This window comes from Natator depressus, chromosome 2, assembly GCF_965152275.1.
Source record: "Natator depressus isolate rNatDep1 chromosome 2, rNatDep2.hap1, whole genome shotgun sequence".
NCBI lineage: Eukaryota > Metazoa > Chordata > Testudines > Cheloniidae > Natator > Natator depressus.
Genome location: NC_134235.1, coordinates 102,436,925 through 102,454,199, shown reverse-complemented (window position 1 = coordinate 102,454,199; position 17,275 = coordinate 102,436,925). Strand labels below are relative to the sequence as shown.

The 17,275-nt window shown below is 40.8% G+C and overlaps 1 protein-coding gene across 1 annotated transcript in view; it reads left to right on the top strand.

Moving 5' to 3' along the window:
- The window catches only part of PARD6G (par-6 family cell polarity regulator gamma), a 104,581-nt gene extending 88,389 nt beyond the window's left edge, over positions 1 to 16,192 (top strand). The window contains exon 3 of the mRNA XM_074944758.1: positions 13,525 to 16,192. Coding sequence (XP_074800859.1) covers positions 13,525 to 14,384 — 860 coding nt within the window. The 3' untranslated portion in view covers positions 14,385 to 16,192. The remainder of the gene's footprint in view (positions 1 to 13,524) is intronic.
- The last annotated feature ends 1,083 nt before the right edge of the window (positions 16,193 to 17,275 follow it).

The window sequence follows — 17,275 nt, the reverse complement described above, 5'->3', positions numbered from 1 at the left end:
ACCTGTTTTCAAGGCACTGGATCCTACCAACTATCCTCCTAACTCCGGATGACTGGGTATGACTCCCTCTTGGAACTTATCAGTGCCACTCCTTATTCTGCCTGAGGAGTTGTTCTTGAATGATTCTGGGCACTCCCACCAGCCTTTGTAATGCTGTCATCCGGGGAGCCAAGGGATTGGAAATGGAATTTGTCTCCTGTAAGTCACTGCAGTGTGTTCCTGTTTGCTTATGATAAATGAGTCAAAACCTTTCTGCCAGTTTGGAGTGCAGCGCTATTTATCCTCTGGTGTGCAGGTGGAAGGGTTAGCCTGCCAGTTTAAAAGGCCTATAGTATCCTGAACAGCAACGGCATAGAACTGATTAGAGAGAAGATACAGCTGTGCAGACCCATTAGGCTAGAAGGCTGACCCATGACAAGTGTTTATCTTGTGACTAATTTAATTTCAGCCGGCAAAGTTTGGGAGGCTCCCAAAGGTCAGGACTTGAGAGAAGAATGCTGTAATTAATGTTTTATGCCACACTTATTTTGAAACGTTTTAATTCTGAGATAAGGGGTATGTAAACAATGTAAATGTTGGGTGTTTCTTTCAGATATGGTGCTTCTTCCAGATATGGTGCTTCTTCACACAATAGTTAAAATTGACCAAACCATTATTGGAAACATATCTGTTCTATAGTGTTGGTATTCTTTACAGAGAGAGAAAATAAAATGTAAAATGTGGCATTAAAGATGTCTTTTACAACCACCTGAAAATGTGTCTTGTCCTGAAAAGAGGTGAGGTTTGGTTTTAGAAGCTTTAATCTTGCATGTTTAAAAGGAGAACTGCAGTTTATCTTTTTAAAGTATTAATTGATTCGTTAAATACAAATGTCCAATTTTTTAATGTATGATAGTGTTTTCTCTAAATCGGTAACTACTGAAGGAACAGGAAGCTGCGATCTTGCCTGTCTGAACTAGCTCATGATGAATGAAGCATTACTCAGTAGAGGAATGCACCAGAGAGGCTGGTAGCTTTCCGTGCTAAGAGAAGTACTATTTACCAGAACCTCTCTTTAACACTGGTTTAGTGTGTCTGTCTCTGGTACTTATGTGGGGCCCCGCTACCATAGTATCTGAGCACCTCACAATCCTTAATCCTCACAACACCTTTTTAGGTAGGGAAGAACTATTATGTCCATTTTATGGATGAGGAGCTGAGGCACAGAGGGGCCAAGTGACTTGCCTGAGGTCACGCAGGGAGAGGACTTAATCGTGGTCTCCCAAGACCTAAGTTAATGCCCTACCCACTGGAGCAGCCTTTCTTTGTAAATATCACTTTCTACACAAACTTTACTAGTAAATAACAGAACTTTAAAACATCTGTGAAAGTCTACAACTTTTCTCATCCATTTATCTTTGGGTTAGCACTTTGTGACAAACTATGGAGCCCAGTCCCACAAAGTAAAAATCTACTTGAGATGGATCATGTTGCGAATGGATATTGAGGGAGACTCACCATCTGGAAGGATTGGGCCTGATATTGGCATGCTGCTCTTCCTCCTGACAAGTACCACTACAATGGCAGCTCTCATTGAGATGAACCTTTGCGGTTCTGGGAAAAGTTGAAAAGATTAAAAGAAGGGGAAAAGCTCCACTTTTAACTTTTTCATGTAGATGTCTGTAGAAAAATTGTACTGATTCATTCCAATACTGTCTCTTTGAGGCAGTTTAAACCTCTGCAGAGGACTGTAAATCCTCTTCAAATGAGCTACCTGTTTTTCCTCTCCCTGCTTCCTATGCTGTTCAATGCCCTTCTACTCCCCTTGCAAATCTTGAATTGCTTCTTTAAAATCCCTCTGATATTAATAAATCCTATAATCTTGTTTTTCTCCCAGATCAGCCTTCTCCAAGGAGTAAAAGTTCCCTGTTTGAGTACAAATTTAAGAAAGATGCCTTCCCTCGAGATCATGGAATGATGTCAGATATCACAATTAATTATTCCAACAGTACCCTGGCAGCACCTACCAACCCTGTTTACCCTTCTTGTTATCTTCCAAACTTCAGAATTGTTGTTACAAGTATTTGCTGCTTTTTTTAAACACTGGGGAAAACAATTTTATTTACCTCTCACAAAATCTTAATTGTAGCTTTTAAAACAAAAGGTAATGCAGGATGTTCGTTCACAAAAGGGACACGGACGTGTAGTTCACTGTGTCATTAATACAGAGGGTTCACATTTTTGTTACAACTGGAGCTGGTTGTAGGGAACCATTAAAGTTTGATCCCTCCTTTAGCTTTGCTTCACAGCATAGTAATACCATCCTCTCTCACTCTTTTTCTTCAAAAGCGTAGATTCTTATAGAAATGCAGCACTTGTATGTGTCCAGATGGAGATAAAATGGTACATCTGTTGATGGGTTTTTTTACCATATATTTGTGTTCCAGATCAAGACTCAGTGGGAGACGTAGAATAATTAAAGGTGGGACTAGATGAGCTACAGGTTCCATATTGACTATTTACACACTGAAAAGAGAGTGCTCTTAATTATAGGTCTGGTGGTTTTTTTTTAATGCACCTTGATTTGAAAATGATGACTACAAGTCTACCCTGTTCTCCCTTCAATTCCATCAGCTATGTGGGATGTATTTTTTTTCTTCTGGAATGTCAGGGGGCCGCCTGCATTCAGAGTACTATGGAATTTCATTTGTCAGGCTCTGGCCAGCTGGAGAGCTGCCTGCAGCTGTGATTCTCCCTGCCCTACAACTGGTACCAGTCAGGTGTCAGCGCCGTGCTGCTGAGTGTGGGAACCCTGCTGCTCTCGCTAACAAGGTGACTAATTTCCCCCAAAGCAATCAGCTTGTTGCACTGGCTGTGTCCGTTGTGAATGAAGTAACAAATTTGTGAAGGCTGTATTTGGAGAGGTGGGGAGAAATATAACCTCTTGAAACATCCATTTTCCTGGCAGGAATAATGCTTTTATTTAAAAAAATACTTTCTCTGCTTCAGTTTTTGCAACCTAGAGTTGTCTGACAAAATGGTCTTATATGGGCCATCTTACAGCCATAAAAAGAGAATGGTTGTTACTGCCTGTAATAAACATTTTACAACAGCAGAGAACGTAGGAGCTGCCATACTGGGTTAGACCAGGGCCCATCTTGCTCAGTATCCTGTCTCTGACAGTGGCCCGTACCAGAGTTTCAGGGTGTGTGTGCAGAGCAGGGCAATTATGGAATGATCTGTCCCGTCATAGAAGATTAGGGTTGGAAGAGACCTCAGGAGGTCATCTAGTCCAATCCCCTGCTCAAAGCAGGACCAACACCAACTAAATCATCCTAGCCAAGGCTTTGTCGAGCCAGGCCTTAAAAACCTCTAAGGAAACCGTCTTTCACACCCAGCTTCTGGTAGAGGGTTAGGGTCATTCCAAATATAGGGTTGCATCCCTGACCATCTTAGCTAATAGCCATTGATGGCTCTATCCTCTGTGAACTTATCCAGTTCTTTTTTGAACCCAGTTATAGTTTTGACCATCACAACATCCCATGGCAATGAGTTCCACAAGTTAGTTGTGCTTTGTTTGGAAAAAGTACTTTCTCTTGTTTGTATTAAACCTGTTGCCTATTAAGTTCATTAAGTGATCCCTGGTTCTGGTGTTGTGGGAAAGGGTAAATAATTTTATAGACTTCTGTAATACCTTCCCTTAGTCATCTCTTTCGTAAACTGAATAGTCTTAATCTTTTTAATGTCTCCTCGTATGGAAGCCATTCCATACATTTAATCATCTTTGCCCACCTCTGAAACTTTTCCAGTTCCACCATATCCTTTTTGAGATGGGGTGACCAGAATTGGACACAGTATTCAAGGTTTGGACGCACCATGGATTTTGAAAGTGGCATTAAAGATTTTTTGTCTTGTTAGGAAAGGGATTAAAAAAATTGCTAACATTCTTTTTGACTATTGCTGCTCACTGAGTGGAAGTTTTCAGAGAACTATCTACAGTGACTCGTAGATCTCCTTCTTGGATGGAAACCGCTAATTTAGACTCCATCATTGTATATGTGTAGTTGGGATTATTTTTTCCCCTGTGCATTACTTTGCTCTTATCATTGAAGTGTGGAATCCAGGCCAGGGAAAGACCCCTTTGAATTCAAAATTAATACAAACCAACTCTTGTATCTTTGCTTCATAAAAAGATAGCAAAAACTACAAGGAGAGAGAGAAACCTAAACAGAAGCTGCTTTCTGGACAAATATTTATCCAATGAGAATTTCTTACAACTGGAGAGAATAGACTGCATAAAATCATTTTTTGCACACCTGTGACAGCTGGGTGTGAGCACTCATTGAGAGGAGGTATTGCATAGTGTCCACTCTGCTGGCCACCTGCCTCTCCAGATAGCAAATTTAAATTAGGGATCAAATACCTCCTCTTGCCTAGGGAGTCCCAAACTGCTGGGCTGGAGGAGTGTTTGCAGCCATTGGGCTCTGCAAGTAAGGAAGGCTTGAGAAGTCGAAGACTAGGGACCTACCTGGCAGCATCCTTTTAATAGTCCCCAAACCTCCAATTTCATGGGGCAAGCTAATTCAACTTAATCAGCCTGTGGCCATACACTTAACAGCCCCTGAGGAGTGGTGTGTACAGGGGCAGTCAGGGACCAGAAGTCTGAAGAAGCACAGGGCCCTGCATGCAGCAGCAAACAGGGTTATTCAGTAGGCAGAAGAGTGGCACCTGGTGGCCAGCAGCACCAACAGCAGGCAGCCCAGCCAGAACTTGTAACCCAGAAAATTCTCAAGCAGTCTTGAAAAATTTCAAAATTGTGAAATTATTAATATCACAGTTGTTGCTGATGCTGAAAAGGAAGAGAAGCCTTGAGGCTAACAGAGTTATAGTTACATTTTTGTCTTCTATAGCTTGGCAGGCCAAGAAGCAAAATGATGGCCACGCTGAAGAAAGACTAGAATGCTCCACAGGGCTTGGGGGGGGGGAGGGGGGGGGAGAGACATGCACTACTTGTGGCTCTTCAGATTTTTAAACTCTACAAACATGTTAATGTCCATTTCATGTTTTGAAAGGTGAATAAATCCTTTTTAGTATTGCATCACCATGACAGGTTGTCTTTAACAGAAACTGCTGCTGACCTGAATCAGCAGTAGGGGCTGCCAGCCATACTGTTCAAGTATAAAGTTTCCCCTTTCTGTTGTCATTCTACACAGTAGCACATGCGTAGTGAAGCATTTGCAGTTGTTGTTACTACTAAAACACATTGGTTTTCAATTTTTATCCTATAAAATGTAAGATGTGTTGAGATTGGGAGCGTATAAGAGAAACGCAAGAATTTCCACACACTCTCCTGTGATTGTTTCGATTTTATTAACTTAATGAGATTGTATTTGTGTTTGTCCTGTTCTGTGTTTGAAAACTCCTCTGTGTGGGGCACAGCTAAAACAGCCAGGTTACTCCTTCAGCTGAAAAATAGGACTCCATGCTGTCCAGTTTCTTTGAACACCTGGTATATTATTATCAAAGGGAAAAAACTGAGAAGTTACTTTAAATAGAACAGTAAGTACAACCAGTTCTTCATCAAACCATAAACTTAGAACAGCTCCTCTGGGGCTTACTGGGGAATGATTTTTATTTATTTATTTATTTATTTAATGTTTAACTTCAGCATAATAATTAAAAGGTTCATTTGAACACTAGCTTAATCTTTTTTCCCCCCTAATTACTAATTCATCACTGATCTAGACCCAGGAACTTACCTAACCCTTTCACCTCATGTCTGTTTCCTTTTAATCCTTTTGAATGCTATCTGCACCAGATCTCATTTGGCTGAAGATGTTTCTCCTGCCAACCTCTGTGTTGCTTGATCATGTCACAGTACTCTTGCTCTCATTCTGTAGAGTTTAGGGTGCAAGTGTACCTAAGTGTGTCTAAAAACAACATTGTCAGTGTATTTACATAAACCACATTATGGTAAAATATACTAGTGTTTGTAGATGGTGTATAGGAGGGCTGAAGGGGTAAACATAATGTCTCCCGCAAACTCTTCTAGGACCTCTACTTATTTTAACATTCAGTAATGGAGATCTATTGGATTGAGGGGCAACCCATTGCTATTAATGAGTCATTGGCCTCATTCCCAAGCTGCCTGAAGTGCTGCTCTCCCTAGTGGAAGTAATTTTGTCTTTGAAGTACTTTCCAGAGCTGTCAACTAATGTTCCACAGTTCCCAGAGGAAATAATAAGCCAAGAGTATGCACACTCTGAAAATGTAGAGTCTAAAATGAACTGTTCCTATAGGAGACTGGCAGTCTGCTTCTCTGTGGAATTCAGCTTGTTTATATAATCTTATCTGGCTAAGCTTTGGTATTCAGCCTGGCAGGCAGTTCCTATGGAAAGCAGCTGTCCAAGCAATGGGAGTGGTGCTCCTGGTGTTGCTTCAGAAGGTCTGTAATTTTTTTTCATGTAAATTAAGGAAATACAATACTTTTTTGGCTAAAACCAGATGTTCTAAGCAGTTTTCTTCTCCCTTACAAATAGCTATTTAAATATGCTCCCCTGTGATACATTTATTTATTTTTTTGTGAATTGATTACATGACTCCGGGGTAATATTCCCAATGGCCACTAGGAAGGTAAATATTTATGTTCTGTAAGCAGTCAGCCTGAGGCAGAATACAAATTTGTTACAGGAGTAACTAATGGGTACCACGGGTATTTGCGCACTTGCTGTATTTTGGGATGATGCTTTCCTTGCTAAAAATTTATTTTTAGCTCGAAGTCATTGACGAAATTTAGAAGCCGTGCTGGAAAAAGTTTCCAGACTTGGGAGTGAGCTGTCCTACCAAGTTTCAATATTTGTGGGACAAGAAGAGGTAGTTCCACCAACGTAAACAAATCCTGGTAATCTCAAATGCCTGAGGAAGGGTGCTGCTGTGCAAGGCTCTCTCTTCACTAATAAAAAGACGTCTTCATTTTAACAATGAGATAAGTCTCACTATTAAAAAAAAAAAAAAAGTCTCACTATATTGTTAAATGAGGAGGCAGACAAAAATATTCCAAGTGTTTGTCCAACAGGCTGCTCAGTAATGGAATTTTTCACAAAATGCACTAAAAGTAAATGCCTTATGGGAAAGAGGAACAGTAACAGTAGGTGTCTACAAAAAAATTTGAAGGTATTTCTGTATGTGCAGCATTATGTTGGGAAGTTAGATGGGATGGAACTGACAAGGTCAGGAGCCCTTCTTTTTGACACTTAAAAATTTTACAGGAAATAAAATTGTCAGCATAGTTAAAACTCATGTCTGAGTCTTCTGTAGTTCAGTGATATAGTGTGATCCATCAGATCCTGGACACTTGTCTTAATCTGTAAGCACCGCATTTTATGCTTGACAGAGCTTCAAGCATTCTCTTTATAATACTTCATTAAGAAATCGATTCAGTGTTCAGATTCAGCACCCAGAAGTCTAGTTCAGGGACTCTCAAACTTCATTGCACCGCAGTGCCCTTCTGACAACAAAAATTACTGAAAAGAACCGGAGCACTTGTGGCACCTTAGAGACTAACACATTTATTAGAGCATAAGCTTTTGTGGGCTACAGCCCACTTCATCGGATGCATAGAATGGAACGTATAGTAAGAAGATGTGTGTGTGTGCGCGCGCGCACACACACTGACGAGGTCAGGCCAGATCGCTACGGGAGAGTGATAGAAGGCAGATATATTAGCCCTAGGTTAAGTAGGTCCCTTTTCCTTGGGTAAGGTAACAGGGAAGGTTCCAGAACAATCAGGAACTTTCTGGAAACAATTGACAGATGGGCTGATTAGAACACCTGCAGCCAATCAAGAAGCTGCTAGAATCAATTAAGACAGGCAGGCTAATCAGGGCACCTGGGTTTTAAAAAGGAGCTCACTTCAGTTTGTGGTGCATGCAAGGAGCTGGGAGCAGGAGGCGCAAGAAGCTGAGAGTGAGAAGGTGTACTGCTGGAAGACTGAGAAGTACAAGTGTCATCAGACATCAGGAAGAAGGTCCTGTGGTGAGGATACAGAAGGTGTTGGGAGGAGGCCATGGGGAAGTAGCCCAGGGAGTTGTAGCTGTCACACAGCTGTTACAGGAGCCACTGTAGACAGCTGCAATCCACAGGGCCCTGGACTGGAACCTGAAGTAGAGGGCAGGTCCAGGTTCCCTCCATCCCCCCAACTCCCTACTTGATACCGGAGGAGTTGATCTGGACTGTGGGTTCCACCAGAGGGGAAGGTCTCTGGCCTGTTCCCCAATCCACTAGGTGGATCAGCAGACACTGCGGGGATTATTGTTCTTCCTTTTCCCCATGCTGGCCAGTGATGAGGCTAACTGAGTGAACGGCAGATTTGAGCCATGAAGGTGGCCAAACTGAGGGTTGCTGTGAATCTCTGAGACGAGCAAATCCGCCAATAAGCGCAGGACCCACCAGAGGAGGAACTTTGTCACAATACATACAGATAAGTTGGAAGTTGCCACACACACTGTGAGAGGCTAATTAGTTAAGATGAGCTATTATCAGCAGGAGAAAAAAACTTGTATAGTGATAATCAAGATGGCCCGTTTAGACAGTTGACAAGAAGGTGTGAGGATACTTAACTTAAGGAAATAGATTCAATATGTGTAATGACCCAGCCACTCCCAGTCTCTATTCAAACCCAAGTTAATGGTATCTAGTTTGCATGTTAATTCAAGCTCAGCAGTTTCTCGTTGCAGTCTGTTTTTGAAGCTTTTCTGTTGCAAAATTGCCACCCCTTAGATCTTTTACTGAGTGGCCAGAGAGGTTGAAGTGTTCTCCTACCGATTTCTGAATGTTATGATTCCTGATGTCAGATTTGTGTCCATTTATTCTTTTGTGTAGAGACTGTCTGGTTTGGCCAATGTACATGGCAGAGGGGCATTGCTAGCACATGATGGCATATATCACATTAGTAGATGTGCAGGTGAACGAACCCCTGATGGCGTGGCTAATGTGATTAGATCCTATGATGGTGTCACTTGAATAAATATGTGGACAGCGTTGGTATCAGGCTTTGTTGCAAGGATAGGTTCCTAGGTTAGTGTTTTTGTTGTGTGGTGGGTGGTTGCTGGTGAGTATTTGCTTCAGGTTGTGGGGCTGTCTGCAAGTGAGGACTGGACCTGTGAGAGTGAGGGATCATTTTACAGGATAGGTTGTAAATCTTTAAAAAATTACTACACGACCTCAAGAAGGGGGACTGAAGCCTGAGCCTGCCTGAACCTGCTGCTCCGAGGTGGGGGTGGGGCAAAGCCCGAGCCCCACCACCACGAGCAGGAGGTCCCAAAGCCAAAGCCCCAAGTCTTCATCCCTGGGCAGGGGAGCCTGTAAACTGAGCCCTGCTGCCCTCGGTTGTGGGGCTTGGGCTTCAGTTTGGCTCTGGGTCCCAGCCAGTCTAACACCAGCCCTGGGGTCACAACCCACAGTTTGAGAACCACTGGTCTAGTTCTTCCTTCCTGTCACCTGTGAATAGCATCAGTCACACTTCTAATTTACTTTAATTCTTTACACTGTGGCTGCATGCAGGGGTCACATTTTTTCTTATTTATGTAATCTGACTTTCACTGAATACAGGACCTCTAGACAGCGTTCCCAGCATTGTGCAGAAGTTTGCAGAAACACTGACATCTTTGACCCACAGAGGGATCAATTTTATTCCACATCAGAATGATTAAGTAGGATGGAGAATTCTGCCAGCTTGCCTTGTGTGGAATATTACAAGTTTTCACACAGTAATTGTTCATCCCCATTAAGAACCAGTAATCAAACATGATCCACTCCATTAAGTAAAATGGAATTACTGTACTTCCTGAAATTTTATGATGAAGAAACTCCAAGAACTTATTCACTACTATATTATTAACCCCTGTTAACTGTGTACCTGTGTAATTAGTGCAGTGTCACAGACAGTTTGACTTTTGAACAGTTTTTATTGCTGACTTTCAGTAATAAACCACAGTTTGACAGAGACTTGCACACTAGGGCAAACTGGAAAAGAGAGAACTTTTATATGCAAAGTAACTTACTTAGCCAGTAAGTACTCTCCTCCTCCTCCTCCTCCTCCTCCACCTTCACCACAGGGTTTCTGTTCCATCCTGCACATGTGTGATTGACCTCATTCTGTCGTCATGGAAACTGATGTCACATTTCAATGGAACTACTTCCCTGTAGGATGAAGCAAGAATATTCCCTCTTTACAGAAATTCGCAGTACAGAGATCAATTGTTGCATGTATAGTTGTTGGCGAGTGACCAGGGCATCCCAACAAAAGCTGTGTCATCACCCATCATGTATTTTGTATTTGAGCTCTTCTAGAAAACTTTAATTTGTAGCTTATTTTAATCTCTCTCTCTATCCAAAGTCAAGTGGCTGCCTTAGTTCCTGGGGCTTTGGAGTGACAACATTTGGTAATAACATCCAGAAATTAAACTTGAGTTCTCTAGAAATGAAAATGATATGATCTTAAAAACTAATATTGCATGACTGGCCAGGGCTTAAAACTACTGCTTGACATTACCAGAAAAATGGAAATCCCATTGTGTCGATGAGACGTTGGATTGGTTTCTAGTGCAAGCTGGTCATGAAATACTAACCCCCTAAAACAGTCAATGGACCTGCACTGAATGTAGCCTGTGTGATTTGCAATGTAACGCCTACTTCTGTCTGATCCATGTTTGGAGGAAAAGAAAAACCATTTCTGTGGTAGGTTCTCTTTTAATTAAAAAAGGTAGCTGTATAAAGCTGCTCAGAGGTTAGGAATGTGGGCAGTCATCTCAGAAGATGGATTAGTAGGCTGAGAGCATGTGAGAAGGTCAAAAGAGCAAAACAAATTCAAGTTTCTGTCTTCCCCCCTCCCCCATGGTTGTGGAACTAAAGGTACTTGTTGCATGGATATCATGACTATACATGTTGGGATATCTGTGTCTTTGTATACTCTTCTTTAGTTGTGGCATTCATATTACCTCAAAACAATCTTGCAAATTGTCATGTTAATCAATCCATGCACTGTATACTCCAGTGGTTTTCATCCTGTGGCCCAATCGGCACAGAACTGCAGCCCATGTGATATCCTCATGGCCATACAGGTAATACTGGATGCAGGCCACATATAGATAGGTTGAGAACCACTGGTCTAATCACTGATGTGTAAAGAAAATTAAGGTATCAGACTCTTCTTAGCTAACTGGACGAGTAGAATTTTGCAAGTCTGCCTTGCAGTATTAAAACGGAGTGATTTTGAAAAGTATTACTTCTCACCATTTATATTGTGTCGGTATTTTGAGGGAGTGAGTGGAAGGTTAGGGACTCTGACTAGTGTAGTTTTATTGCAATATGGGCAAAGTGTAACAATCTCTTTCTGGTTCTCATGAACTAGCATAATGCGGGGACGGTTCTAACACTGCAGAGGGAAGTTCTAAATTAAACTGGTTTTCATGTATTTTAAATATAAATTAAAACATTACTATTTAATCTTGGGTTTCACCAAAATCTGCACAGTTTAGTCATTTAAGCTTTCATTGTTTTTCATTAAAGTAAAATACAGTGCTACTACCACAATGCTTTAGTTATGGTTGAGGAAGGACTTCTGATTTTAAATCTCTTCCACCCACCCCCTCTCCCTCAAGCACTGCTAACAATTTTACCAGCAAGGTTCAGCTGGGGGGAGGCAAGTGTCGACTTTTGAGGTGGGGCTTGGTAGTGAGAGTCTATGCTTGTCATTACGGTCTACATCAAATTTCTTCAGTTTGCAAGAAGTTTATAGTGAGCCCTGGAAACTTTCTGGGATCTGAAGTCAATCTGAGGTCTTTCTGGCTCATGAATGCTCACCAGTGATGGAAATTTAGTTGACAATTCTGTCAATGAGGGAAGCAGAAAAGTCTAATTTCTGCTACCAAAAATTTCTTTTAGCATTATCCTGGCTGTGGCCACTTCCTGGCAATGTTTCAGACTTTTATATTTGGATATTTTAAACATTTCAGTATTAACTTTTCCAGTGTGCACTGATTTGGGGGGGGGGAAAGGGTGATGCTTATCGTATGGGTTGGCTCTGGAGTAGTTATGATGCCACAGCATGGTGCATACTAAGGTAATATAGCAGAGCAGCTGGTGTGGCTTTGAGAGACCTGTAATGAAAGAGAACAGGAACAAGCTTTAAATTTCGCACACCTGCCTAAGAGGTGCCCCTTGCACTGGAGATATTCTTGAGGGGGAGAACCATACAGCTACTTTGTGGCCACTTTGTGCTAACATAGTCAGTGCAAATGGGGTGTAGGGCAACAGAGAATTTGGACATTAATGGGGTGTTCTATGCAACTAGAAGAAAATTACCGTAAATGCTGCTTCTCTGACAGCTGGATAACTTAGTATAACTTAATTTAAAATCATCCTGATAGTCTTCATCTTCTAATTATTCATCATATAAATCTCTATAATCCTCTTGAAAAACTGATCAAAAAGGATTAGGCATTAAGCATTTCTGTAACATTTGAGTCTAAACTTTGTTTTTTTCCAACACTTTTGGGTTATGACAAAGTCCAGCAGAGAGAGATACCACTTCTCCTCAAATACACATTGATACACCCAAACCCTTCGTGCTGTGGGAGGGAAAGAACGAAAATATTAGTCTCACTGTTTACCACTTGTGTATCTTTAGAGGCTTGTCTTCCAACAGTAGAATTAATCAACACTTTATTAATACTTATGTCTGAAGTGCTAGCCCTCTTGAACTTCTGATGAAAGATCTCTCCAATGAATGCATGTTTTATGTTAAAATATGATACCATATTTGTATTGGGAACTAGGGGTAAGAATTTTAGGTACATCTGTTATTCTATGGCTCTTGGAGCATTTCTTAGTCACCACATGAACTCTTTACATAGAATATATAACTCCCATAACCTCACATGTTTATGCATCTCATTGCTGATTGGAATCAGTCACACGCATTCTTGGGATAAAACTCTACAAAGAGAATTTAACCACTTTTTTAAAATGTACACACAACACACTCTTCACACAGAGGAACACTCATTCCAGGTACCAACACAAACGTACAAATCTGTAGCCTGGACATAAAATACTCCAAGATTCAGATTTCAGAGTTAGTCATGTGTGGATAATTTGCATATGGACATCTGGTATTTGCACACCTGAGATGTATGCATAAAATACGAGTCCCTATCACTGAAAATCTGTCCGTAAGAGTAGAACCGTGTGTCAGACTTGCAATAGCAAGTATTCTCATGTTAGAAAAAATAGATGAGACTGAACATCTGAAATCTTGCAAATATGATTGCAATTGGAAGTATTAATTGTAATTCAGTGAATTGTCTGAGTGAAGTGGTAACAAACATAAAATTAAATGAGATTTTTAGCTAAGCAGTGGACTTCATTGGCATTCATATATTTGGGAGAGACACTTCACTGAACCAGATTTGCTTATTAGATATACCTTCCAGATTGACCTATAATCCATAAAATTGATATATAACAGTAGCTTCTCTTTTCCAGATGAAGTGGACTACAGTAACTTTGGGACCAACACGCTAACCAGGAAAAAGAAGGCTCTGGTGACTCTCCGCAACGACAACCTTCGCAGGCGTCCCCACATTAATATCAGCATGCCTCATGATTTTAGACCAGTGTCTTCCATCATTGATGTGGACATTCTTCCTGAAACGCACAGAAGAGTGAGGCTCTATCGACACGGGTGTGAGAAACCATTAGGATTTTACATCCGTGATGGGACCAGTGTGAGAGTAACTCCTCATGGACTGGAAAAAGTACCTGGTATTTTCATCTCTCGTATGGTTCCTGGAGGCTTAGCAGAGAGCACAGGATTGCTGGCTGTTAATGATGAGGTCCTGGAAGTTAATGGCATTGAAGTGGCTGGGAAAACTCTTGACCAAGTAACGGACATGATGATCGCCAACAGCCACAATCTTATTATCACTGTCAAGCCAGCAAACCAAAGGAACAATATTATCCGAAGCAGTAGGATGTCTGGCAGCTCAGGCCAGTCCACAGATAGCACAGCTAGTCACCACAGCTTGCCTTCCTCACACATGCTGCAAAACTTCCACCCTGATGAGATGGAGAGTGATGAGGAAGCTGACATTGTCATTGAGGGTGGTCTGGACCCACAGCACATTCCCAAATTGCACAGCTTCCCCACTAGTAGTCTCTCCCGAATCAATGGCAGCAGTCTTAGCCACAGACTTCAGAGAGACCTGGCTCTCAACAGTAACTCTGGCCGAGAAAGCAACGGTAACATCCACAAAATACTAAGCTCCTTAAAAACTGATCCCCGACATAGTTTGGTTATCCCCAGAGGAGGCATTGAAGAGGATGGAACCGTGATTACACTTTAGTGGCAGTTCCTGTACTTAGTGTTTTCAGTCTTAAGTGCCAATTGGAACAAATTGGACTCTTGCAACCCCTGACGCACAGAATGAGAGAATCTACATTCGTATAGACCCCATGGGTGTGAAAAATGTTACTTTCTAGGAAACATGGTTTTGGGGATTAGACGTAAAACTGTTACTTACTGCAAATTCTGAAAAATAGTATAAATGTATAGTTTGTTCCAGTTTTAAAATGAGAGAGCAAATGGAAGCACCAAATCTAAAATTACTTTCAGTTGACACAAACTTCAGAAAAAATCCCATGGGCTAGGAAACGGCAGCACTGCTCTTTTGGGTTCGCGTGGATTTTTGAGAATAGTAACGGACACGTCAGTTTGGAGTGGGGTCTTTTTTTAAACTGGTCAGAGAAAAATACAGTTTTCTCTTAAAATATTAAAAGTTCATGACAATTGATCAGTCCTCCTATTATTACATACCGGTCTTCCATTATCTTTTGTTTACACAGATTATTTGCCATGTTATGTCTAATCTGGACAAACTCTATATAAAGTAGCCGTTTCCTACTCTGGTGGTAGCAATGTTGGGGAAGCGCTGCATTTACACTTTCCAAACAAAACTTTGACCAAATGAGATGAGATGTGTATATATGTGTAATTTTTTTAAAAAAGTCTAAGAAAGAGGCATAGAGGAGGATGTTGATACCATCATTCCTTTTAGATCAGCACCACCTGCTGGTCAGTGGCAGTACTGTCTGAATTATAACATTTTTGTATATTAGGTTACTGTATGTGAAAAGGAAAATAGATTTACCTAGAGGAATTTTAACTGACTCCAGCACCATCATGTGAAAAGCGCATTATTTTTTAAAAATATTTATTAGTCACTAAAATTGGTAATTTTCTTGTCTGTTTTCATCATCTCCATCTCTTGGTAACATAAGTAGTATGAATTTAGAGAACACAAGCCAGAAGGGTAACAAAAAATATGAATGACTTAAATACATATTACCACCATGTCTTAGACTACATCACTGATGGAAAGAGCTTTTTGCTGTGTTTTAGGGGCAACTTGAATCCACAAAGACTTTAGCTGCAAAAGGCTGGCTGTCTACAGTACACTATTTGAAGGATACTGGCTGACTTCCTAGCCTATCTCTGAACACTTTGTTCAATATTTCAGACACTGATGCATCAGAGCGGAATCTGCCATGTTGTGTAGGGATTTAAGAGCTACTAACTTGGGAGTCAATACCTGGACTTATTACCCAAAGGAAACCATTTTGCACCCAATTGTTTCTCATCTCTAGAAAATGCCACAAATTGTTAAAATGGTCTAATCTAAAATATTTTGTGATATCTTCAACAGTTTAAGGAACAAATATAATTGTCTTACAATGTATTTTTCTACTTTTAGCTGTGTCATTTTCTTTTGTTTTTTTTAACTTTGTAGTATTGTGTATTAAAGCTTTTCTGTTTTTTTTTAATGTGGTGGAATGGGTATTTCTTTTAATATTACACTGGGTTTGAAAACTTGGACCACTTAGGTTTTAACAAGGTGCAGTTCTGGACTTGGAAGGTGTATGTGGATTCTCACTCTAATTTTTAAAAATACAAATGAGCAACTGTTACTTTATTAACACAATGTTACACTGTTCTCTGCCAGATATGCTTGAGGACATTGAATTAAATCTGTAATTTTTTGGATAGTTTAAAGCTGCTTTAATATTGTTTTTTTAACATTCTCTCCTGTTTGCTGTGTCAGTTTGAGAGATGTGTACCTATTTTGGTCAGGTCAGCAAGAATGGAACATTGATCCTGTGACAACCATCTCTTTCAATGACTTTATTTGTATGCTGGCAGAGGTAGCCATATTTTAGCTGACTGATATTGGTGCAGTAGACAGTTTCCTCACTGTACCATTGTATGTTTCAGTCACAGACCACTTTATCAGTAAAAGTAGTTTTATTTAAAGGTATACTGTGCTCTGAGTAAGAGGGATCTGTCTGGCTGAAGTTTTATTTTCTTCAGCGAATAATGGCAGGTTGAGCAATGTGACTAGTCATGGATTACAAATTGTGATCGCTCTTTGCATGGCTTTCAATTTAAATGTCATCAACGCTGGTGCTGGCACTTACTCTAGTAACTTGCACTGCACCCTTCTTTCCTCCCCCTTACTACATCTGTCAGTAGAAAAGTCTGACTCTTCAGTCATGTCAAACCAGTTGGACTCTAGTTTCTGGTCACACTTGTGTTGCTCTGTTCCTCAGTGGACCCTCTGTGCTCATGTGTCCACAGCAAACTGTTCTGATTTCTGTTGGGTTGGGTTTTCCCTCATAGATGACCTTTCCTTTATTAAGGGATGCTACTGTTGCAGTTCTGATTCCCCTGGAAGGAGAGTAGTTTGCTCTGTCATCCACAGGTCTGTCTTCAAGTCACATATTTTCCCTAGAGAAATGGGATTGCTCTGACTTCCCAGAAAACACCTACGGCACTTATGTCTTATATGATGCCATGGTGTAGACTGCTTCATGAGAGTACAAATAAAGTGCATTTGGAGAAACATCTGAAGAGGAGTTTTGGAGCCCCTCTGAGTAAAACACTACTTTGTCACGGGTAGATGATGCTATAAGTTCACTACACTGTCTACAAAATACTAAAATAAAGGATAAATCTTCCCAAATCTCTCAATTATTTCTGTTTGTTAAAATATATATATGAGATGAAAAACTTACATCAGGAACTTCAGTCACATTTCCATGCAGACTGATTGGCATGAGTGGAGGTACTTTTATTTGAAGTCCAGTTACAACTGCAGAGTAACTGAATACTTTTGTCACAATGGATCCTTAGCACCAATGGATACCTAAATTGTCATCAGGCTTTCAAGCAAACACCTCA